Source organism: Parasteatoda tepidariorum, chromosome 10 (genome assembly GCF_982258835.1).
Source record: "Parasteatoda tepidariorum strain Cologne lab strain chromosome 10, Ptep-v5.0, whole genome shotgun sequence".
NCBI classification, from domain to species: Eukaryota; Metazoa; Arthropoda; class Arachnida; order Araneae; family Theridiidae; genus Parasteatoda; species Parasteatoda tepidariorum.
The window spans coordinates 101170321-101196704 of record NC_141764.1 but is presented as its reverse complement, the minus strand read 5'-3'; the positions used below and the strand labels follow the sequence as shown (position 1 = coordinate 101196704).

Genomic DNA, 26384 nt, shown 5'->3' with positions numbered 1-26384 from the left:
ATCATTTAACCCCCCCCTCCTAATTAGATTATGATTACAAATATCTTGAAATTGGGAGAGTTTTTCGCGGAAAATATGTCTTATTAATCAGTCTCTCCGATATTTTCTCGACTGTGATCGGAGATACGGCAACCGCATTTGGTGTGAATGCTCCTTAACTTTTTAATTAAACTTTTAAAATACATTAATATCATTATTCATGTCTAAATGTATCAGCTATTTTGAATTCGGTACTACTCAAAACTGATTGTTGGTAATAGTTCAAGTCGAACTAATTACTGGATATAAACGTTTCTGTTGCTTTCATTTAGATGTTATTAAGTTTTGGCTATTTTAGAACTTAATTGATATTAAATATGCTGGTTATGCGAGCGATAACTTGATCATGGAGTTTTTCGCAAGTGAGAATATTCCTTATCTCGCACAGGCGATCACATGCATGCAGTTTCTAAGCAATCTCACTTGCGTGATGGATGATCAAAGGTAGTGAGAATAAGCCCTTAGTCATTGCGTTTCTAACTATCGTCTGCATTTTCGACAGATGTGAACTGAAGTGAAAAGAAGAACGAAACTAAATATCGAAAAAAAAGTAAAGAAAAAACAAAATACTTTAATAAATCTTTATTGGCTCTTATTGCTTTGAAATCTGAAGGACATGTAATGTTATGTTTTGATATTTAGGCAAGGGTTCGTTAAGCTGTATATTTGATGTGCGGAACGTATGGGTGACGTTAACTTAACTGTACTTATTTTGCTTGCTTTGTGTAGTACTGAATCTATCTGTTTGTTGTAAATTTCTTTGCAAATATTTCATTTGTTTGAAATTCTGTTAATTTTTTTTTAATGAATTTTTATCTGGTTTCTTAAAAGCATTTTTATGAAGTGCGACATTTGAATTGTACTTCGAAAAAATATTACTACCGTGTTTTATTTATTAATTTTCTTTTCGTTGAACGAACTTATTGAAATTCAAAATGAAGACTTCGATGAAATTGTTTAAAGATTTATCTAAAATGATAGACTTTTATTCTCAATTCAACCCATCTCCTCTTTCAATAAAGCAATTTATTGATTTTGGTAAGTTAATAATTTTCTTGAAACTTTTTTTTCGGGTATAGCAATATTGTTTAACGCATTTTTTAACTGAACAATTCTGTATGTATTTTTTGAAATTCTGTAGATTAGGTATATTCTACTTATATTATTAGGTATACATTGTGCAAAACAATTATGAAGCTTATTGTTATGTGTTTTTTTAACACGAATTACTTATTAGCGCATCTTTGTATTCAGATGAGGGATAAAAGCATTTGAATCCAAAACCTAGATATTTATGCACGATTTGTGTATATAAATTCTGCAAGTATTAATGATATTTAATTCAGTCTGTTAGTAAGCTTTTTTTATATGGAAAGACATTTATATTTATTTTTGAAGGAAAAGATAAACTTGTTTCCTTATTTTTGTTGCAGGCAAAGTAATATTATTACTCCAAAACTGTAACATGTGCTCTTTTTCATTTTTTAAGCATGAGTTAGTTTATAAAACTGATTTTATCACACTGCTGATTAATCTTAAGTTTAAGGAGGGGGGAAAAATCATTTCTTGACAAAAAGTAGGAAATTTGACTAAAATACTGAACGCAATAAATTTAAGGTTTCTTTGCTTAATAATATATGTGACAGGCTATCATTACATTATTACATGTAATCTCTAAGAGGGGTACAAAAATTCTCAGAGCCCACTATTTCTCTAGAGCATAGTTTTCTTGATTTGAAATTTCTTCTAAAATTATAGTTTTTTGTTGTTGCTGTTTGTTATCAGTTTCATTAACTTTTTCAAAACTTTTCAAAAAGTAAAGCTTATGTTTTGGAACTTTTTTATAATTTTTGTAACAAAGAAACAAAATCATTTTAATTTTACCCAATTCTTGAATAATTTAATACGTCAAAAATAATCAAACTGAAAATATATTCAAATTGTAATAGTTCAAATATATTCAAATTGTAATAGTTATAAGTTTAAAGTCATACTTATAAACATAAGAAATTTATAATAATAAATAAAGTAGTTAACATATTCGTTTCCCCCCCCCCCCCCGTTAATTTCTTATTTATTTATTTTAGTTGTATAAAATAAAAGATTCACAAATTAACATATTTTCCACGTGTGTTATAATTACCTTAACAAAAATTTTCTTTTTGAACAGCTAATGTGGCTTACGAAATTAAAAATATGTTAAAAAATACTGTAAAAAATGCATATCTAAAATTTTTGAAGGGAAAAAAGTTTTCAACAATTTTTGTTTTTTTAGATATATTGTTTTTATTTAGTTTAATTTTTGTTTTGTTTTTTATTTTCTGTGACTGAATGAATTTCCTTCAAATCTCTTTCATCTGATCAGACATATTCTGTGTACCTGATCTTGAGTAGAGGAGATTTTCTTCAACAAAATCTCTGGTTTTCAGTAGCAGCCCTTAGTGTAGTGTTTATTTCTGAGCTTAAAATTTTATGGCGTTAAACTTCTAACTTAATGGTGGGGAGGAAAATAACTTTATAATTAAGGGGAAAATAATACATATTTTTAGATCATGAAGTTTAAATGTTTGTAAAAAAATATATATTTTTAATTAATAATTTTTTTGTTGTTCAGTAAGTTTTGAGTTTGTATTTAAATTGCATGAACCAGGGCTAAAAAAAAATCTCCAAACTTTTATTTGTTATGTCGAGCATGTAAAATTGAAAATGCATCCCCTAATGAAACTTTTTGTCCAAACATTTTCAAATGCATTCTAATGCAATATGCATGTTTTAATGACTGATCTGTTAATTATCAGTATTATATTTAAACAAAAATAAGCATAACTCGGTAGAAAAAACAATAAACTAGCTAAGTTTCGAAAGTTCTTATTTACATAACTAAATTGAATAACAATTAGGTCTTATAAGGTAGGGATATAAGAGGACGCTTTACCATGTGATTAACTTATCGCAATTTCTGTTTCACCTCTACTCTAGTAACTAATAAGTGAACTATAGAAAAAGTTAGTTCAGCAAACAAAACAGAATTTGTGATAAAAAGTTTCTTCTGCAGTATAGTGTCCTCTTATGGAGGATTTTTTTTCCTTCTTCCCCTTTGGTACTGTTTATCCACTCTATTCGGAATCTTAGTATGCTTAAATTCAGAATCTTTTTAATTTTTTTTATTAATATTAATTTTTAATGTTATTTTTGTTTGCTTGAAATTATCTGTAGGTTAAAGATTTTTATATGTGAGTGAAAACATGCGTAAAATATAAAAATAATAACGGGCCCAATATTTCAACTGTTTAAAATTCAGTATTTTTTAGATTGCGCTTTATAGAGAAGATCTCTAAAAAAGGGTACATTAATTCGCAAATAGGACCCTTTTATTTCTGATTTCTTGACCTAATTAATTGTCTGCAATGATTCTCAAAAACTTGATGGTAAAACCTATTTAGGGTGGTAAATTTTTATTCTGATTTAATTTAGTATCTGGTGAAACTTTGTATTAAATAATATAATTTTTAATGAAGCACAAGATGAGCAGGGCATTTTAGTACCACCCTGCCCCCTAGGCAGATATAGGCCACATAATGGCATATCACTCCGTCGGGATTGTATGTCGAATCAACCTAGTTTTTCGATCCAAGTCATATTAAATTGTGTCAGATTATCTCAAATTGTACTCTCATGAAATCTAGGTGATTTATATATATTTTTTCCCCTATTATCATCACTGACTTAATTTAACAATGTTTTTTCTTTTCTTCTGACATTTAAGAAAACGTGTGTTATTATCTTACTACTGATAAAATTTGTTATGTATGATGCAATAAATAACAGAGCAAGTAGAATAGTTTACGAAGACAAGTTTTTTTCATTTCATCAGTCGTTTCCAGTTATAACACTCCCCTTCCTCTACTGTCACTGAGCGAAGTCTCAATTCCAAACAGCAAATCCCGGCCTCTGATTGGTCAAAGTGGAGGAAAGGCAGAGGTGTGTTCAGAGGTTAAATACGCGTTAACAACAGAATGTCGTAACTTAATCGCTGTTGATTCAGTCATTTCAAAACACTTACATGCGCCAATGATATTTCATTTTATTTATACGCCAGATGATTCGTTTTGGCGTTTATTTCCAAATTATCAGATAAATGTTCTAAATTTAGACTCGGAGTTGAAACAGCGCGTACATTCTATTTATTTATTTTATTAACAATTAATAGATTAAAGACAAGTAGAATGTGTACGACTTATTAAAAATATATTTTGGAAATTTTTTAAACAGCTTCATGTATCGAAGTAAATTTTATAGTTACAAGCCATCCGTTAAGTTTATTTCCTATTAACATTATATTAGTGAAAAACTTAACAAACTTTTTTTGCACTAGAAACCTAATTTTTCTTTCTTTTTTTTTACAATTTTTTTTATATTTTTTTATCATTTATAAAATACCATGTGTACCAATTGTTTTGAAAAATATAAATATTCAAGCTTTATGCAAACATTATTTAAAATAAAAAAATTTTTTTATCAACAATAAATATCTGTTATATAACCTTTTTCAAATATTCAATTATTCGATTAACAAATATTCGATTTAGATTTATAGTTTTTACCATTTTCCGTTTAAATTTCTCCATGGTAACTATTGGAACATAGTTTTATTAAATGATGTTTAGTTGTGGAAGAAATTTTGTTTAACTTAAATTATTAAGATTGTAAAATTTGTTAATTTTTCGTCACTCTTAGATGAAATTATTGGAGGAAGGGTCGTTATATTTTAATCTTTTCATTTAAACACAGCTTTAACCCAAAATAATGTTAAAAAAACATTTTGTTTCTATATTTTGTTAGGAAATAAATAAGTTAACTGAGATTTAAAATTTGGTTTAGTTTGCAAGCAATAGATGTCAAATTATTTATTTTTCATGAAAAGACTTTAAACAGCACTTAATAAAAATAGTTTGTATTTAGAATAAAAATGCTTGACTATTATTATTTTTTTTAATCAGCAGGCATGCAATGAGGTATAAAAAAAATTAAGGTAAGCCAACCAGTGTGATTACTTTATATTGCAGAATTCTAATGTACAGAATTGTAACACGCAACATAATAGGCCAATGACTTTTTGATTATTCTTGTTTTTTCATTTTTAAATTTAAAAAATTTTTTTTGTGACATTAAATCATTCTCAGAGAGAGAGAGAGAGTAATTAGAGAAAGCTTTCCTTCTCAAAAGAGTGTTGTTTGGCTGTGTATCAAATAATCCTGCTTTCGCCCAACTTATAGGATAAAAATATAACTAGAATCTCTATAAATACTTTGCTTTCGTAAACGACGCTATTACGTTGACATCATTCATAACGTAACATATTTTTATTTTGCTATTTACTTATTTATTTGTAATGGAATTGACTAGTTTTTCATGATAAAACTAGCTATTGCTGTAAAGCAGTGATGTAGTAGGGTCGGTTACTAATTTTCATTTTATAAGTAACCTTTACATTTTTCTATAAAATTTTTTTTTTAAGTATAATCCCTTCATAATACTAACTAATGGAAGTTAACTTTGCTAATGTGCTATGAAAACAATGAGTTGCGAAATGAGTCATCAATATAACTCTACATGTCTACTTTTAAACAGCAATTTCACATTTATTTCTCATTGTAGCTGTTTCTAGAAATAGTGGTTGACAAAGAGGAAAATAATAATGTAACATGTTATTATTTTTAGTTGTTTAAATCGGTTCGATCCATCAGTAATATATGAGGGTTGTTTAAGTACCGGCTTTTGAGACTAAAAACCAAACGTAAGAAAATTTTAAAGAAGCAAATTTATTTTTAGAGTCTACATACGTTTCTCTTTTTTCCCCCCAGCATAGTTGTCAGGTTTGTTTAAACTCGTATCATACCTTACAACTACATTTAAAATACCCTCTCCATACAAACTAGCCGCCTTCGCCGTTAACCAAGAGGTCACGGCAATTTTCACGTCTTCGTCATCGCTGCAGTGATTGCCACCAAAATGATGTTTCAAATGTTCGAAAAGGTGAAAACCACCCAGCGCAAGGTCTGGGCTGTAAGGAGGGGTGATCCAAAACTTCCTAACCAAAAGAGTTCAATAAAGCTGGGATCTGAGTTGCGGAGAGAGTCATTGTCATAGAACAGCAAAATTCCCTGTCAGCGTGGCAGGGAATTTTGCTACTTCACGAATCTGCCGGTTAATGTATGCAGCAGACACGTTTTTTTGCCTACTAAAATCATGTTACTGACCGTTCTCGGCGATTTATTAAATTTGAACATTCTAAAGACACAGAACTGATTGTACAGTTTACCTACACCAGAGGTCGCCAAAGTGGTCTATATAGACCCCCAGGGGTCTATTTAACAAAAGCGGTGGTCGATCTGAGACAGGGGGGCGAATGGGGGTCGATCCAAATCGGAAGGGTCGATTGTGGGTCGAAAAAAAAAAACAGTTCTCAATACGCAAATCACATATACCTAATTAAGTATGTAAAATTTGTGAATTTTTTTTATAATTGACTCAATACCAGTTTCTTTATAAAACATAAATTAATATACGTATATTTATTGGGGTGAAACAAGTATTTACGTACCACCGCGCAGTGGCACGAACTCAGCGCATTTTATAAGTCATATGCATATGTGCGCTTGTCCAAATGTCACGTGTGACGAGCATTGACGTTACAAATGCAAATATCATACGCAGTTTCAGCTATCTTTGCAAACTGTGGTGAATATTTGCAGTGTCATTATTAAAACTTTTATAGTTATGGATAATTAGTTATTGTTTCGATAAAACCATTCGTTTAGTTAAGGTATCAATTTCAATTATCAATGCACAAAAAAGAAGGTAAGCGTTAATAATATGGATTAGTACAGCCCGCGACAAAACTATAGCACACTTAGTATTTTTTTACGAAAATTATAAAATTGACCAATTTTGACGAAAATTAAAATTTACCAAGGCACACCCATCTCATTTATCAAGAAGCAGCAAATCTTTAGTTACTTTACTTATTATATCTACTTATGCATAGTTACTTATTATTTAATAATAAGGTATTTAAATTTCAATATTAATATATTTTTTATAAAACTATTGTTACACAATGTACTATTACTTTAATAAATGTTTAAAATCATAAAATAAATGTGCAAACACAGTATCTAATAGAGTTTTATTTTAATTAACAGAAAATTACTTTTGTGGGGGTCGATGGAGATTTCGAAAAATTATATAGGGGTCGATGATCAAAAAAGTTTGGCGATCCCTGACCTACACAGTTGCAACTGAGCCCAGTATATTCCCAAGGGTCGTTGAGACGCACTCTTCACCTATTAGTGTACACAACTTAACTGCCCTTACTTAATAAACAACTCTCTTATAAATCTGCCTGTTCCTACATGTTGTAAATTGATTTTATTAAAAGTAATGCAAATAAAAGTATTTTTTCGGTAAATGAAGACTCAAATAACAGAGACTATATAAAAATAAAGGAAAACTGAAATTTTAAAAGCTGCAGATGATTGTTGATCAAGACCATTTTAGATTTTATCCTCCGGAAAATGAGTGAAGTCGGAAAAATTGATACCACTGTGTTTCTCGGTTAGTATAAAGCTAGTCCTTATGAAAATTATTTTGACAATTATATTCGAAGACATCTCTCAAATAAATATTATAAAACTTATTTATTTGTATTGAAGTTTTTGACCCTATGTTTGATTGAAAAGGAATAGTATTATTGAAACTATGGAAAAATCGATATTACAGAATGAATTGTTAAGATATCGAATCGATAGAATCGATATCCAACACCGGATACCCGGATCTGGCTAATTTTTCTCGGTATCCAATTCAGCGTAACACTGACGTATTTTAGGTACGTCCACATTAAAACTTATAGTCAACTTTAATTATGTGTAAAAATAATAGTTTTTGATATTCAGGTAGTCCATCAGTTAATTATTTATGTAACTGACGTAGTAATAAATCGAATTTTCACCAGGTAAACAAGCAATAAATAGTGCTTTTGCTGGGTACTCGAAACTAGCCAGGTAAAAGATTCAGTTTTTACTGGTTGTCCGTACCCGATAGTACGTTTGGTCGAACATTCAATTAATGACATACAATTACACAATAATTAATAATCAATTGTGTAGATTTAAATAAAAAATACTTTTTTATGGTAATGTTAAATGAATATAGAGTAATTCTTAACCTTGTGATGAACTTTAAATTATATGTGTCAAACCATGTCTTATTTAAATGAACAAGAGAAGAAAACCTGTCACAAACATAGGGTAAATCTAGGAAAGATGGTCATAGTTTTTTCAAATCGAGATAAAAGTTCTTAGAATAGCAATACAAGAAATGTTTATTCCCATTTTAAATTCTCATACATCCCTCAACATATATTTTGAGCAGAAAATAATGAAATATTGAGAACAAAATATTTTGTTATTTTTTTAAATTTCCAATGGCAAATTTATTGGACAGTAGTTACATCACAATAAGAAAAGTGAAATACAATAAAAGATGGTAAACATAATACAGTAACTTGAGTCCATTAATTCAAAAGGTCTGGAGTTTATTTTGATAACCCTTTCGAAACAAGTTTCTATGTAACCGGCCAGAATAAAGAGAATAGAAGGGCTAGTTCACTCCGCTCTTAGAGCTGAAGCTACGATTTCCCTCCTCATGACGTCACTGTGTCCACAGATCTCGAAAGATATAATGATAACTTTGCATCTTTCTCTTTGTAAAAATAAGTTAGACTTTTTCTGGTTATTAGCTTTCAAACTGTACGTGATTAACACATTATTTCCATTCATAAACATAGTTTAAAAAAACTTTCTTGGCCATTATATTAAAAAAATATCATTTTAAACTTATAATAATATTTTACTAGTTGGCGAAAATGACACTATAAATACTTTATTTTAAAAAGTTCAGTTTTAACTTTAATTATTAAGAAAAATGAAAGCATATATGGACACTTTTTTATCTACATATTCTTTTATAATAATAAGTTGAGTTAAATTTAGAATCCCCGATTTTAAAATATCCCGTTAGTAGCAATTTGTTCATACTTAATCATTAGGAAACATCAACCTTAAACGCTAATTACTGAAGCAAAATAATAATTTAGGTTCATAATGACATTTTGTTACAATTTACAATTGTTTATAGATATTTAAATTTACATTTACAATTGTTTATAGATATTTAAATTTACGACGATATAGTTAATAGATATTTAAATTCAAGAGAATATAATTTTTAAAAAAAAATCATAAATATTTAGAATAACTACATTAAAAAATATGTTATGAAATTAGGAGAATTTCAACTGTACACTATATATTTTATTTATACTTTTTACTTACGTTTTAATTTTCTTTGACTTTATCCATTTTTTAATTTTTTTGACATTTCTTTCTCTTTGAAGTAACGAGGCGGTTTCTATTTAGATAACGAATTTTTATAAAAGTTCTTAACGATAGAAAAGACGTATTGCTGTTTTATATTAACTGTGTCATTTCGGAATCCATTCTTTACATAGTTGTTCATTTACTTTAGGGAACACGCGGAAAATTATATTTTTTTCTTTTGTTTCTCTATCAGAATTTTTGCAAGTTGCAATCGCGCAAACTGGCATTTCGTTAATAGTTTTAAAATTTTGTAAATTCACGGCAAAAGCTGAGGAAAGTCATTGTAGAAAATAACAAATGTCTTAGAATGTGTCACAAAAAGAAATGCTCCAATATTAGTTAGAGACCGAACGCTCTGTTCTTGAAGTAAAAGTGCGAGCTTTGGGCCAAAGTGGCGTTACTAGAGGAAATCGGAGGATTGGCACGGCGAGAGTTTCTTCAAAGGAGTGAACCAGCCCTTCTATTCTCTTTAGCCCCGGAGTTGGCCACTCAATACTGTTGCGAAAAAGTGAAGTTGAAATATGGAAAAGAACACATTTCATACAGTTAACGATGCTGATAAGTTGTAAAGAATGAATTGAATCATGGAAAATTAGTGAAAAGAATCTAATAAACAATAGCTTATGTTACAATTTAAACCGTCAGTTTTCAAAACAACTTTTAATACATTTTTGGTTTTAAAAGTTTGAACTGTTTTTCAATGAGCCACTGCATGCACATCTTATCCAGTCATCATTTTCAGTTAATCTTCTCCACTTGATGTTCATCAAATAATGAATCTGTAAAATAGAATAAAGGTTCTGTTCAGGAGTTTAGTGTTTTATCGGATGAATAGGAATGTAATAAGTAGGGTTTGCAACGATCCTTAAAAAAATTTTATTTTTAAGAAAAAATTAATTTTAATATTGAATGAAAAATGCTAATTTTCCAATTTAAAGGATTTCTTTTTATTTGCTTCCATCTTAAAATTTTGAAACCAAACGACAACCATTAACGAAACCAAAGATTCTATCTATTTCGTATTTTTTACGATTTACTTGGATTAAGCGTGGTAGTAAATATGCATTAACTGAAGTATATCTTCCTTTCTTACTTTTTCTTCTATTTTCTTTTAAATGACCCTACGATCTCTGCTATATCTATGCGCATAAGAAAAAGAGGCCTTCACTCCTCGATGACCATCTACTGAAGTTCAAGATGAGATGGCCACCGAATTTATTCGTCACTCCGCCATTATATTCCTTTTTGCGTTTTACTGAAAACAAACATTAGACTATATCCGTGCCATAAAGGTCTAGCTAGTAGGGAAGAAAAAAGAACATTACCTACGTATTAAAAAATAACAAATTACTTCATGTACAAATAAATATTGCACTACCTGAATAAAAGAAACATTAAAAATTGAACATATTTTTTGCTGCCACAAAAAACAACGCGTTGTCTGAATGGACAAACAAGTTAAACTGCTTCCTGCGAAACTGCATCTGCTGAAATATATATTGACAACTATCGAAAATATTGACACTGGTCAATCTCTCCCCTGTGAGCATCTAACCTCGACTCTATTTTTGCCTTCTTTTTGCATTTGTCTGTGAAATAGTTAACTAGTTAGAGGTATGATAGATATTCTTAGACTTTTCAAATCATTATTATAGTGGATAAAAATTATGCTTTTTGTATGAGAGTGGTTGTTAAAATATTGTTTTTTTCCCCCTAACTTTAAATAAATGTAATGAAAGGTTTATTTAAATTATAACGCTTTGTTAAACATTTTGAAGTAATCGTGATTTATTATCTTTGATATTTTGTTAACTTACCATTTATCACTTCAAAATATATATATTTTTAGAATCCACTTTAAAAATGAAGCCTAAAAGGTGTGCGCATTTGGATTCACAAATTAATATTTTAAAGTGAGGAAGAAACAAAAACGCTAGCGAAATCTATGAAGTCATGAGTGAGGAAAGTGGAATTGAAATAAAAAGAAGCCTTGTGAAACTTGAAGGTGTTTTTAATAATCGCCGTTAAAATCCCGCAAATCTTCCAGAATCAAACAGATGTTGATGTTTTTAGTTCCGTTCTAAATGATGCAATTAAAAGAAGCTATTATTACGGATTTGAATATCATAAACCGTGAGGTTATGATCGTTATTTTTATGAAAACTCTAAACTATTTACTCAATCACACTATCTCATAGATAGATCAAAACATAGATTAAGGAAGATCGATAAGTATAAAAAAGTTACGCTGTTCTCTTACGAAATTCTATTCATCATTTGTTCTAGAATGAATAGCCACTGTTATTACTTCTGTCTTACAACATTCATCCAATGAAGCAACCATTTATCTCAAGAGCAACCATTTACCTGTATATATATTAAAAAAAAAAAAATTCAAATTAAAATGGTTTTGATATTTTTGTGTGATAAAAAGGATAAATCGGAAGGGGGAGAGAAACACAAAATGTTTTTAGATTCTGCTGGCAGAGTTTAGTGCGTTGTGGAAAATGCCCAGCAAGCATAATGAAAAAGTCATCTTTTAACTAATCATAAATTTTATTAAGCAAGAAAAATCATAACTTAACTTAAACATCATAAAGGAAAACAATCCTCTCCATAACATGAGGCAACGAATCCAATAACATACAGTCATGAAAATCAAAAGAAACAAAACTCCAAATCCAATCTTGATTTGTTATATCTATATATATACAAAGTAACACTTGCATAATGAGGGTACTTACACACTCAAAATTAATACTATGCAAATTCTGTCTTTGAATTATTTTTAAATGTTCGAACTCCCTCTTTCAGAGGTTTTTCAAACTCGTGATCTCTGACTCTTACTCGAACCTTGTTCATTGAAATCCATAGTCTGACATGCGGCCCTATCGAACATTTCAAAATAAATTCCTTTAATTTTATTTAATTCAGTCTTAGTTAAAGCCTTAGTCAAAAAATCAGCCAAATTACTTTTAATATACCTAATTTCGAATTTTCCCTCATTAAGCAAATTTCTCACGAAATGAAATCTTATATCAATATGCTTCGTCTTTAAATTTTCAACATTATTTTTACAATAATAAATTGCAGATTGATTGTCACAATGCAAAACAGGTTTTTCAATTTTTGATATTATGTTTAACTCATTACATATGTTTGTAAACCATAAAAGTTCTTTAACCGTATCTGTTAAAGCTATAAATTCTGATTCCATGCTACTTAATGCAATACATTTTTGTTTGCTACATTTCCAACTAAAAGGAATACCTGCTAAGCATATCAAATAACCTGATGTAGAAAATCTGTTTGTTAAATGACAACCCCAATTTGCATCTGAATAAGCTATCAAAGAAGAATTATTAAGATTTGATAAACAAAGTTTATGTTCTTTAGTATTTATTACATAATTCATTAAATCTACAACTACAGTCCAATGTTGGTAATTATAGCAATTCAAGAATTGTGACATAACGTTCACAGCATATGAAATATCTGGTCTGCTACGATTTGCTATAAAAGATAAGCACCCTATCAATGTACGATAAGGAAATTTCTTCATTATTTTATTTTCAACAATTTCATTTACTTTATTTGGCAATTTAAAACCTACTTTAATTGGTAACGTAACATGAGTTTTAGGTAATTCATTAAATCGTTTACATAATTTTTCAATCTAAGTTTTTTGATGTAAATACAAACTACCGTTTTTGTTCTCAAAGTTAACACCTAACAAATATTTGACTTTTCCTAAATTTTGAATATCAAGTTTACTCTTAATCAATTTAATAGTTTCATCTAAAATAGTTTTAGTCTTACAATATAACACCATGTCATCAACGTATACTAATAAAATAATATTTTTCATTTTATACACACAATTACAACAATTGAATTTTTCGAAACCAATCGATTTTAGTATAGTATCTAACTCAGCATTCCATTCTCTACCTGATTGTTTAAGTCCATATATCGACTTTTTAAGTAAACATACTTTATTCATTTCACCTTCAATTTCAAAACCTGGAGGTTGCTTCATATAAATTACCTCACTAAGATGTCCATACAAATATGCAGCTTTCACATCTAGCTGTGCATATTTCCAACATAACATAGACACAAGAATAATAAATAGCAATCTAATTACTGAAAAATTCACAACTGGTGAAAATACATCAAGAAAGTCAACACCATGCTGTTGTCTAAGACCTTGTGCTACAAGTAGGACTGGGCTATAAATCGATATATCGCGACATATCGATTTAACGCCTATATCGGCAAACCGATACAGCAACTTTCATTCCAAGCGATGCATCAGAAATCTGATTTAAGCCGTCGAGTGAAGAAGACGATATAACGATATAGCGATACACGCAAGGACTTTCTCTTACGTTCCGATGCCAACTCGTGCTGTGGAAGACGATATTGTTTCGTTATGTTGAGACGGCCTTGACTGATGAGCGGTAGAATCAGAATCACTTTTGAGACCTTATATCGTTATATCACATGTTCGTTTTCGCACCTTCGCGATTTGAAATCGTTTCTTGTAGATTATTTTCAATGGGATTAACTTCGTGATCGCCGTCGTAACCTTGTTCTGAACGCAATCTATTATTGAAAAGAATTTATAAAGAAAAGTTTCTTCATTAATTAGGCAAGTTTTTTATTTATTTTCTGACAAAACTTTTTTTATATTTTTAAATGTGAAAATTATCGGAAATCTAATTTAAGGCACCCATAAGGAATTAAATTACAAAGTAAATAAATTTGTTAGGTTATTTTTTTACTTTCTTTTAATTTATTAAAAACCTTTCGGATAAAACTTCTAATAATTTAATGGGCTTCTATTACTGATTTTAAATTTATAAATCTTGAGTTGTTTTTATTTTTAGAAATAAAGTTAAAACAAAACTTATTTTTTGGACATAAGTCAATAAACTTTATTTGTTCAAAAGAATTTGAAAAGTTTGCGAATTTTATTCATTTCTTTTTTTTTTTTTTTTATCAATTACTACTTCGTTTTATTAGAGAGTAAAATCATTATTTTTTTTTAATTTTTGTTTTATATTATTAGTTAATTAGCTAAATATATTACCGAATATCACAATTCTTTTGTTTTTATTTTTAAGAATTTAATTAAGAAACTTTGCCATACTTTGTTTTTGTTCATAATTCGGTCATTATTTAATTTAATTATTTATATGAAATAATAATAAAAATAGTGTTTAAGAAGCATTTTTTTTCTAAAATTTATTTAGCTCTTTGTTTTAAGCATACAAATAATTTTTTAACGAACTTATTTTTTAAATTTTGTTCCTATGCTGTTGGGTAAATATATTGATAAATTTCACTTTTATTTATTTTTTTATTTTTAAACTAAGAAATCTTTTGTTATTTGCGTGATCATTTTTAGAAAATATAACAAAACTTGTGTTTACTTCTTCATTAAGAATTTGAACATTACGATCGAATTTAATAATTCTGTAATTATTTACGCATAATAGTACAAGCAAATATTGATTTGTTGAAAAAAGTTTCTTTTTTTAAAAAAAAAAATATTTTTAACACTTTGTTTTAAGTGTATAATGAATTTCTTAACAAACTTTTTTTTTAATTTTTTAAATTTTCTTTCAATAATTTCAGCTAGATATCTTTATAAATTCCCTTTTTATTTTTAAACTGAGAAATCTTTCAGAGAACGAAAATTTTAAGAAATTATTACAAATCTTATGTTTACTTTTTAGTTTAAAATTCGAACATTTTTAATTTTTAACTTAGGCTTTTAGTCAATCTAACTTTTATTTTAATTAAAATATATTTTGAAATTTTAAAATCAGCTTTTGTTTAATAACAATATTTTTTTTCATTAAGGGTGTTTTAGGGGTTAACTTAAATTAAGACTGCTTATACCTTATAAACGATAAAGAAGTGCAAATATTTCATTCTGTATCTACACACATTTTTTCAATAAATATTTTAAGTAAGATTTGTACATCTTAGTCAATTTATTTAATATCTTTCTTTAGCAAAACATATATATTTTCAAATTTATAAATTGATTTAAATCAATATGCGTATGAAGTCTTGATAGAAATCTGACTTTCTGTGCCTTAAAGTAAATGAAATTCAAAAATGCTATATCGCGATACATCGCTATATCGCGATGCAAAACTGACGATATATCACGATATATAATTTCTAATATCGCCCAGTCCTAGCTACAAGTCTAGCTTTGTATTGTTTAACATTATTGTTTTCATCTCTTTTGACTGCATAAACCCACCTATTTCCTATTACTTTAGCATTGGGAGGTTTATCAACCTCCCAATGCTAAAGTAATAGGAAATAGGTGGGTTTTTATTCCCATACCTTTCTTTCGTTCATAATATTTAACTCTTTTTCCATTGCCTTATTCCACTGATTTCTTTCTGGTAGTTTTTGTACATCAGAAAAGTTTTTCGGTATTTCTACTATACTGTTCGAATTAATTAGGACAGATGAAAAAAAAGTGATTTATTGAAACTTTAGCTTTTAATCATTACATACCTTAAGTTACATTGATACATGTCTGTATTAATATGAAGTATGTCCTCCTTTAAGAGATATGACTTCAAGAACAACGTTTTGGCATTGATTCCACTAGTGTAGCGCACATGTTCTTGACTTCATCGTCGTGGAACCACACTTGAATAGCACTTTTTATCATTTGTTCTCCTGTCGTGCAATTCCTCTTGGCTAAGCGATTCTTTAGAATATGCCACAGGTTCTCAATGGGATTTAGGTCTGGTGTATTACCAAGCCAATCAAGCACTTGTATTTTGTTTTCTCGTATAAAATTCTGAACCAGTTTGGAATTGTGACAAGGGGCCAAATCATGTTGAAATGTTCAGTCGAATGTTTCCATGAATGGAACAATCCTACTATCTAATATATTGATGTATTTGGCTGAATTCATCATGCCTTTTGGAGGCACTAAGCTTCCAGTGCTATTTGTTGTGAAGAAACCTCAAAACATTTGTTTAGAAGGGTGTTTTACAGTCTGTTGGATATGATCTGGTCTCAGACTTTCGCCTTCACTTCGTCTAACTACAATTGATTTGTATCCCTGCACAAATAAATGTGTTTCTTCACTGAAAACCACTTTCTTCCAGTCATTTACAGTCCATTTTTGGCATTTTCTGGCCCATGCTAAACGTTTTTTCATCATTTTCTGAGTTAGAAATTGTTTTTTCCTTGGTCTTCTCACCTTACGTCCAACTTCTAGAAGACTTTTTCGCACAGTTGAAGTACTCACATCAACACCACAATCCAATAAATCCCTTCGGAGGTCTGTGCTCGTCTTTCTTGGATTAATTTTACTATTTCTTATTAGACTTTTATCAGTTCTTGGAGTAGTTTTCCGTTTGCGTCCACATTTTCCTTTTCTTTTTGGAGAGGATGAGCCGGAATTTTGAAATGTTCTAAGAATTCTGGAAACACTAGATTTCTTTACACCAACTGCTGTAGCGATGTCTCTTACAGTCATAGAAGTGTGTTCATTAAGAGTGATAATTTTAGAGCACTTCCTCGGACTAATATCCATCTTTTATAAGCACATAACTTGTGTTAGACTAAACTCAAAATTGTAACCACCAGTTTCCACACTGAAATGCTCACAACTGAACTACAAATACTCTAAAACCAGTCAGACGAGTAAATTATAGTGAAGGTCCATCCGTCACCGCAGCTCAAGGCAGATATAACTGGTTTGAAGCGGTTCAAGGCATCATTGGCAATCCCATACCAACTCGAATGAGAAAATCTTGCTTGTCCCAATTAATTCGAACACTATAGTATATTATATACCTCACCTTCAAATATATCACTTATTTGATTATCTACAAAAGAATTATATGGCGAATCTTCACTTTCGCTATCAGTGTCACTATGGGAAGAAGTTAAATTTTGAGTTTTGCTTAAAGCTTTAAAATTAAATTTAGAATGATCATACTCAATTTGGTTTTTATCGCAATATTCTTTAGCTTGGTTGTTTGATCTTAATCTAGTTTTATCGCCTGGAGGGTAATAGTAAACATCTATTCTGCTACTTTTATTACGCGGTCTCTCAACTCTAGTCCATTCTGTTATTTTTAAAGGTTTTAATTTTAAATTTGGAGATTTAGCATGAACCTTATCTATTTCATTTTCATTGTTATCATCAAAATTGATGTCTGAATTCAGATTTATAAATAAAAAGTTTTCATTACTAGGTTTACCAAATAGTGTTTTAACTCCGTTTTTACTTTCATCAATTTTTACGTGTATAGTTTCTATAGTTTTCCTATCTTTAGGCAAGTAAATTCTATAACCTTTAGTATTGACTGCATATCCAGTTACAATTCCTACTTTTGCATTTGGTTGTAGTTTGTTTCTCTGAACTTTAGGGATATGAGCATACGCTAAAGATCCAAATACTTTGAAATGTTTAACTGACGGTTTATAACCATAGAAAATTTCAAACGGTGTTTTACCTTCCAGTAGTTTGTGTTCACTACGATTCTTTACGTGAACAAAACAATGCAGTGCTTCTGACCAAAATCTACCTTTTAAACCACTATCGGCTAACATTGAGCGTATTCCCTCTCCAGCTACTCTGTTATAAGATTCGGCTACCCCATTTTGTTCTGGAGTGTATACTGAAGTTCTCTCCATACGTATACCTAATTCACTAAGAAAATCTTGAAATTTTACATTACAAAATTCCATGCCGTTATCACACCTTACAGATTTAAGTTTAACATTTAACTGTCTTTCATATTTTGCTAAATACAGTTTAAAGCAATTAAAAACTTTATGTTTATGTTTTATAGTAAAAATTTCAACATAACGAGAAAAATCATCTATTACAGATACGAAATATTCAGCTCCGTCAACTGAATTTACTGGACTTTTACCCCAAACATCCATATGTACTTTCTCTAATACACTTTTAGTCATTATACCGTGATATACTTTAAAACTAGTTCTAGTCGATTTAGTTATTTTACAAGTATTACAAGTATCAAATTTACCACACAAATTATCTAAACCATTCAAAACATTGTTTTGACTCATATGATTTAGCATTGCAACATTTAAATGGCAAAATCGTCTATGAACCAATTCCCTATCTAGACCTGTACTAAATGCTAATTCTTTAGTTACTACCACTTTTTCAACATAGCCTTTAAGTATATACAACTTATCAATTCTAGGTACAGTAAATAAATAATTATGGTTTTTACCAAATACAGTCATTTTGTTGTTACCCCATTTTACAGTAATCCCTGCTAAATCCATATTCGAACCGCTTATTAAATTTCTACGCATATTGGGTGCAAAATATACATTTTCTAATTTTATGGGAACAAATTTATCTCTATCTTTAACATTAAAATGTATATCACCAATACCAAAAATATCAGACTTACTATTTTTATCTCCAACAAGTACTTGACTAGGATTCAAAGTCTTGAAGTTACTAGTCTCTTTGTGTACAGAAGTGAGCTGTGCTGGCAGTGTCAATCAGGAATTCAACAAACTGCTTGTCTTTCCTTCGGCGAATTTCAGCATCTCTTATCGTAGTCAAATCACTGTAAAAAGTTTCCTTGGAATCTTGAGTTTTAGAATTCCGTTTCGTGGTTTTCTTCTTCAGGAAACATCTTTCCGCACTATGTCCTTTCTTATTGCAGTAGGAACACATAATTGTTGTTGTTGTATCATTGCCCAGGACGCGACCACTGCTTTTATTTCCATTCAACTTCCGATAGGCTTGCTTTCTAGTAGATGAAGTAGTATAAGCATCGGCGACTATGTCCTCTCCTCTGTCTTTCTGCTTTTGTTGTATCCTTCCAGATTCGATTAGGAGCTCCTTTTCAACATTAGAAATCGAAAAATCTTTATCTTCTAGTCGATAAAGCATTTGAACTAAGTTGTCATAATCTGCTGGCAATCTTCTAATTAATTGGAAACATGTGAGCTTTTCTGGCATTACAAAACCTGCGTCATGAATCTGTTTCTTTTTTTCATTAACTAACTTGCAAAAAATTCCAATAGTCTCCTTGTCCGGATCAAACTTCAATTCAAAGAATTCATCAATAAGTCCGGCTAACCGTGCTCGGGAGGTAGGTTCAAAGTTTTCCTTCAAAATAGTCCACGCTGTTTTTCCGTCCTCTGTGTCGGCTATCAGCGGTTGAAACTGCTCATCAATTCCTTGGAATATAGTAGAGTAACTTCTAGCTTTTCGCATTTCATAAGAGCGTAAGTCTCTGTCTGTTGCATCAGTTGGTAATGGCTTCTCTGTACCACCAACAAATTCCCAAGAGCCTTTATCGATGAGTAATACTTTCATATTTATTTTCCAACTACTGTAATTGAAATTATTTAGCTTTGGAAATCCCAATATGGAGCTGCTGTCATTTTCGGCCATCTCCAATCTATCTAAACGGCCCCAGTAGCGTTATAATAAACTTGCTTCTAAAGACGACAAAAGCTTAACTAAGCTGGGCAGGCATGGCCCATAACCTTGCTGGCAGAGTTTAGTGCGTTGTGGAAAATGCCCAGCAAGCATAATGAAAAAGTCATCTTTTAACTAATCATAAATTTTATTAAGCAAGAAAAATCATAACTTAACTTAAACATCATAAAGGAAAACAATCCTCTCCATAACATGAGGCAACGAATCCAATAACATACAGTCATGAAAATCAAAAGAAACAAAACTCCAAATCCAATCTTGATTTGTTATATCTATATATATACAAAGTAACACTTGCATAATGAGGGTACTTACACACTCAAAATTAATACTATGCAAATTCTGTCTTTGAATTATTTTTAAATGTTCGAACTCCCTCTTTCAGAGGTTTTTCAAACTCGTGATCTCTGACTCTTACTCGAACCTTGTTCATTGAAATCCATAGTCTGACAGATTCTAGCAATTTTTTACCTGTACAATACTAACTTAAACTGAGTTGAACTTCATGATTAAGTTTATAATATAACATTTAAAGAAATTTTTAGTGTACGATTTTAATTAGTTAGTTTGAATTTCGGAACTTTCATTTGACAAAATTTGCTTAGTTTATGATTTATGTATTTATTGATATTTTTTTTTAATTTCATTATATTCAGCAATATTTGACGTTTTTTTAAATTCCAATTTAAATTCAATTTTTCAGCCAATCAGAGACCAAATAGGGTGAAAAAGTAATACTTAAAATGAATTTAAACTTCTAGCTATACAAAAAGTTTGCAAGATTGCCATTTTATTAATTTTTTTTCTTCCAATATAACGATTAAATATTTTTATTACATATGAGAGAATTTTTTTTTATTATATATGAAAGCCCGTTGAACATATTATTGATTACAGAAAATTTTTTTCCGTCAAGAGATGAAACTGCGGATCGCAATTTTAAATCACCCTGTTCGTGAGAGATCGTCCTAACTTTTTAGCAAGAAATCCACGATTTTTTTGATCAACATGTTTTTAGACTTCTTGATATTATTGCTTTAATATATGAAAACTAATTTTGAAGATCTTGTTTACTTTAAAAAAAAAACTTTGCTTGTTATTATTTATTTAATATATCTCTATAAGTCATAAACACATCAAATAAGTAATCTCGACGTATACCGTGTGACTGTGAATATTTAGCTTTGAAATATGTTTGCGAAATTTAGGTACTTATTTATTGTCCGCTTTCTATTGTATCCCCCCTTTTCTTTCTTCGTTAATTATATATTTTTTCTTTGTGTTCGTCATGGCTTTTGTTTCTTTTTGTAGTATCTTACTTTTGAATACTAAGATAATTTAATAGGTTTTTTATTTTAATTTTGGTAGATGTATTTCAAGGTACAGAAACATGTAATCAAGTTATCCTTAACAACGAATGGTTTCAATTTTTGAAAATAATTCATATGAATTTGAATCAAGGATAATATATAAGTATGCTTAAAATTTTATTATCTGATAAAACAAATGATTTGAGATTATTTTATATAATGTTAACCTATAAGGAACCAGAAATATTTCAAGTTTACTTCCTACCCTGTCCAAGATATTTTCATACGACAAATGCATTTTATTTTAAGGAGAAATTATTCCTATATCATTATCAATAAGTAATAATTAATTAAAACTTTAATGATGTATTGGATTATAAATATATATATGAATCATTATTAAATTAATTGTATATATGGCAACAATGAGAGTAATAAATTGACTTTTGTCTCGGATATACTCGGCTTTGAACCCTGTAACTAAGGGTACCATGCAGATTATATGGTGATATTAGTCTGTTAAGCTTTGAAATATAGACTTTTTATTTTTAAATTTGTTAATCTAATCGATAATCGAACCGTTGTTCTTCGCAAAAACGGCTTTAATCACTGTGTGTCATCATGGATCAAATTATTAATTTATGATTTCTAATAGGGCTCGAAAAAACTCAGAAATTTTACCCGTCCCCGAGGACGGCTTGTCCAACAATGTACCCGTCCTCCTTTGGAACTAACCCGTCGCTTCTAAATAAATAAAAATATAATTTTCTCTTATTTATTACTAAAATTTATATAAATTGCACAATAAATTAGTAGTTACTAGGATTACAAATACTAGGATAACATTATACAGTAATAAAAGAAATACCTACTAGGTTACTAATAGTAAAACCTAGTATTTCTTTAATGAAATAATTTAAATAACAAAGGTCAAGTTATCTGTCAATTATCATGTCAATTTATCCGATGGTACTGCGTTTTTTAAATGAATCAAATATGACGTTTGCCAGTTCCACAATGAAGCCAATGATTTACAGAGGTTTCTGCACGAAAATCTGAAAGAGGTTTTCCATTTAGGTAGATGTTCATAATTGCGGTTGAAGCTTGTTGTTTAAGACCAATACGTAATGTGTTTTTTTTTTTTTTTTTTTTTTTAAATTGCTGAAAAGCCCTTTTCAACCGCTGCAGTACTCCCAGACAGAGAAAACATCCATTCCACCATGCGCAGTATGTTGCTGTATTTCGAGATTAGAGGGCCATTTTAGAAGTGAGGAGCTAGACCAGGGATGGGGAAACTACGGCCCGCGGGCCAACTGTGGCCCACCGGAAGATTTTATCCGGTCCGCGGATAGAATTTTTATTTGCCGATCAGCAGCAAATATAAACAATATACATCCATTTTATTGTCGAGTATGTTTAAAATTATTTCTGTTTTTCCTTTTTTAACAAAGTACTGATGACATTTTTACTTTTTCTATTTTTGTTCTACAAAACATAAATTGATGGAAATAGTTAGTACAGACAGCTTCAATTGGTAAAATGTTGAAAGCAGAAGTTCTTTATAGAATAGCCGGAGATTGGCTCCAACTAGAGTTTGTCTTTCTCGAGGAGCTGACTTATGGAATCTAATATAGGTAAATTGTGCTTCACATTTGGCAGACTGCGCATTTTACGCTCCAAAGCGCGGGCAATCTAACAATCATCTGAAGCAGTTGTTTCTAAATATGCCTAAGTTTGACAAATCATTACCAAAAGCTAGTTTCCAAAATTTAAAATTTCACGCCCAGAAAATCAGTGCTATGTTTGCTTAATCTTATATACGTGGACAAGAGTTTTCAATTAAGAACCTTAGAAAAAATTATTTCAGAAGTAGACTAACAGAAAAGGATTTAGCCTTGTTCCTTAAAATAAGCACATCTCACTTCGAACCTTAATATAAGGAACTTTTAGAAATGAAATCGCAATTTCCTTCATCCCACTAAATATTTAAATTAAAACTTGTACATCACTTTTTTTTTCTTTCTTAAATTTTGAAGATCTTACTTGGCCCACCAAATTTTTTTTTCTTGATTTTTGGCCCTCGATCAAAAAAGTTTGCCCATCCCTGAGCTAGACTCTTGTAAGATAACAAAAATTGAAAATATATCACGAACATTAACGGAAAAATGGCCGTCCGCGCGGACGTTGGATTCGAGAAATTTGTTGTCCGCAGGGTATTTTTGACCGCCGAGGACGGGCGGTTTTTCGAGCCCTGATTTCTAATGTGCCTATTTTTTTAAACTTTATTTTTGACCAGGATTTTAAAAATATTCATTAAGGATTGTGATTATTAAGGATTTTATTTTATTTTATAACTGTCGTTGAACAGCTTACCCAATTTTGGGTTTACGTCTACTAATGTTCAACTCCGTAGCCTTGTCATTTTGAACCCAATTCAGAAGAGAAGGGAACTCCTGTAGTATCAAGTATTTGGAGAAATTTGCCTTCGTGGGGGACCTTTTGATGGAACTAAACCGCATTTGCTTTACATGGAGAGGAAAACCGCAAAAAATCTCCCACGGTTAGCCTGACTACTAGGGAACTCTAACCCATAATCCGTCATCCACTGAGGATATTTTACGTCAGCACTGTGATCGGTGCGAGCCGGGTGCGGAATTTGTATCGACCAGCCATCGCTGGGATTCGAATCGAACCCGGTTCGCCTCATTGGAGGGTGAACACTTTATCCACGACGGCACGATTATTAAGGATTGTAATTATTGGAGATTGCGGAACATCCTCTGTAGTCATAATAACTATATGGATAAATATTTTTGTTACTCGGAAGCGCTATATTAGTTTTAACGAACCTCTGTTGAATTTTGAAATAATAATGAATTGACTGAATTACTCTACTTCTTATCTTTACGTATCTTGCAAACTGTTGATAATTTTATTTTGTTTGTGTGTCGCTTGTTTTGGCACTTATCCAATTCGTCTGGAGAAAACTGGTTGACTTCATAATCTGTCAGTTCAAGGTTAAAAATAACAACAATGTTTTTGAATAAAATATTTACACATCTGTTTTTGCATCTAGACTGGATTTACAATGTAATGATCTTTGATTATAAGACTAATGTTGGATCGGAAATGTTTTATTCGATTTATATTATGAATAAATTACTGAATTTGACATTGACTTGCCCCCAAAATTGACATTCATTTATATTCACGCAAATTTCTGTCACAAGTTTCTATTATTTTCGTCTGTTCTAATTTAAGGATGCTAAACCGGTCCCATCACAAAATATTTTATCGTAAAAACGGACCCCTTCACAAAATATTTTATCGTGAAAACGGAACCTTCATAAAATATTCTATTGTAAAAACGGATCCTGTCACAAAATATTTTATGACGAAAATAGATGTTTTACTTAAATTGGATTTTGGAAAACAAAATCAATAGTGTCTTAAATTCGTGATTTTAAAGCAAAAATTCCTTGAAAGACATGTTTTTTTGTGTTTCGTTTGCAGGATTTTTTGCAATTCTTAAATATGGACCTTTCACAGAAAGTTTGAACTGATGTCTGACTTATGAGATAAATCACAAAAACTAGATTCTATTTTTTACACATTAACAAAATAAGATTTTTCACAATTTTAAAGAAAAGTTTCAAAGTTCCTTTAATTAGTGTAAATTATCAAGGTCTTCTGAATACTAATTTTGATATAAAAATGTATTTTTAACTTATATGACATAAAAACTAAGTCAGTACGAACCTAAGTTCGGAATCAGAATTGAACATTTCCGCTACCGTCAAGGGCGCCGGCAGAATAATATAAAAGGGGGTGCAACCCTCTGACAAACTACCCCCCCCCCCCCCGAAATTTTTTTTTTTTTTTTAAATATTCTGTTATTACATTTTGTTTTGTTATTACATATACTTTCATTTGTTAATTTTTTCAATATACATTTCCTCATTATTAACAAGATATTTTTCAAAAAAGTACGAATTTCGTGTACTTGCAAATTTTGCCACGAGAAACTGCATTGATGGCGTTGGTATAGCTACTGACTTTGAAACAAAAATAACTACAAACAGTAGTTTCGTATACTAATGTGTTTGCGCACGATTAACATTGGTATTTATTGTGTTGATGAAGTTTCACAGTTGTGAGAAGTCAGTTTGTGTTACACACCTTTGCTAAATTAAATAACTAATAGAAAATATAATATTTCTTATATTTTATGAAATGAAATTTAAAAATATAGCTTAGATATCTATCAAGTTTGTGCATGCTCAGTGTGCATAAGAAAAGAATCAAAGATGACTCATTGAAAAAGTTATAAACTGATTTGGACAACAAACAAGACGATTACAGTTCTTATTTGATTAAATAATTTTTTAATTGTTATGCATCAATAATTACTAAATTATTTGTTTTTCAATAAAAATATGTTTAATAAAAAAATTTATTAAATTTTTTTTTCTGTATCTCTTTAATTGTTTAAAAAAAGGCAGGGGGGTGCAAGTGCACCCCCTTGCACCCCGCTGCCGGCGCCCTTGGCTACCGTCTCTAGTTTTTGTTCCTTTGAAATGTATTCTAATAAGATGACTCTCGTTAATTATTATCGGAGCCCTAAATACGTTTTAAAAGTAAAGTAGAATTTATGTCTTTTAAGCAATTAATCATTATACTTAATTTGTAAAAGCAAAACCGCTGTAAGACTATCGAACTTGAACTATCACTTGAAAGCTTGTCTCAAGGGCGCTTTGTTTTTAATCTGATGATATAGAAATTTATTGATAATTTCGCTAGTTTTCTTCAAGTAAGTAGCCTTGTAATTTTTTTTAAAAAAAAAGATCTGCTTATTTGATCGCCAGGAGATTAATCAAGTATATTGGTGGATTATTTTCACACTAATACTATTTTTAAAATGAAATTCAAGTTTAGATATACTAGCTTTTAAGTGAGGTTATTTATTCCAAAAAGATAAAGTAGGTTAATGAAATCGAAAAAGCAAACTCGTTATACTAGAATGCAATTAAAAAAAGTAAATATCCGTTGAATAAATTGGTGTAAACAGTCAGACAAGATCGTAAAATATAAGAGCTA

The 26384-nt window shown here is 30.0% G+C and overlaps 1 protein-coding gene across 3 annotated transcripts in view; it reads left to right on the top strand.

Annotated features, from left to right (window-relative positions):
* The first annotated feature begins 555 nt into the window (after window positions 1–555).
* Pdk (pyruvate dehydrogenase kinase) overlaps window positions 556–26384 on the top strand; it is a 55214-nt gene continuing 29385 nt past the window's right edge. For 2 of the 3 annotated variants that reach the window (XM_071184344.2, XM_071184346.2), the window contains exon 1: window positions 581–1077. In XM_071184344.2, coding sequence (XP_071040445.1) covers window positions 975–1077 — 103 coding nt within the window. In that variant the 5' untranslated portion in view covers window positions 581–974. Of the gene's footprint in view, window positions 1078–26384 lie in introns of all 3 variants that reach the window. The other variant, XM_071184342.2, reaches the window with a different exon arrangement.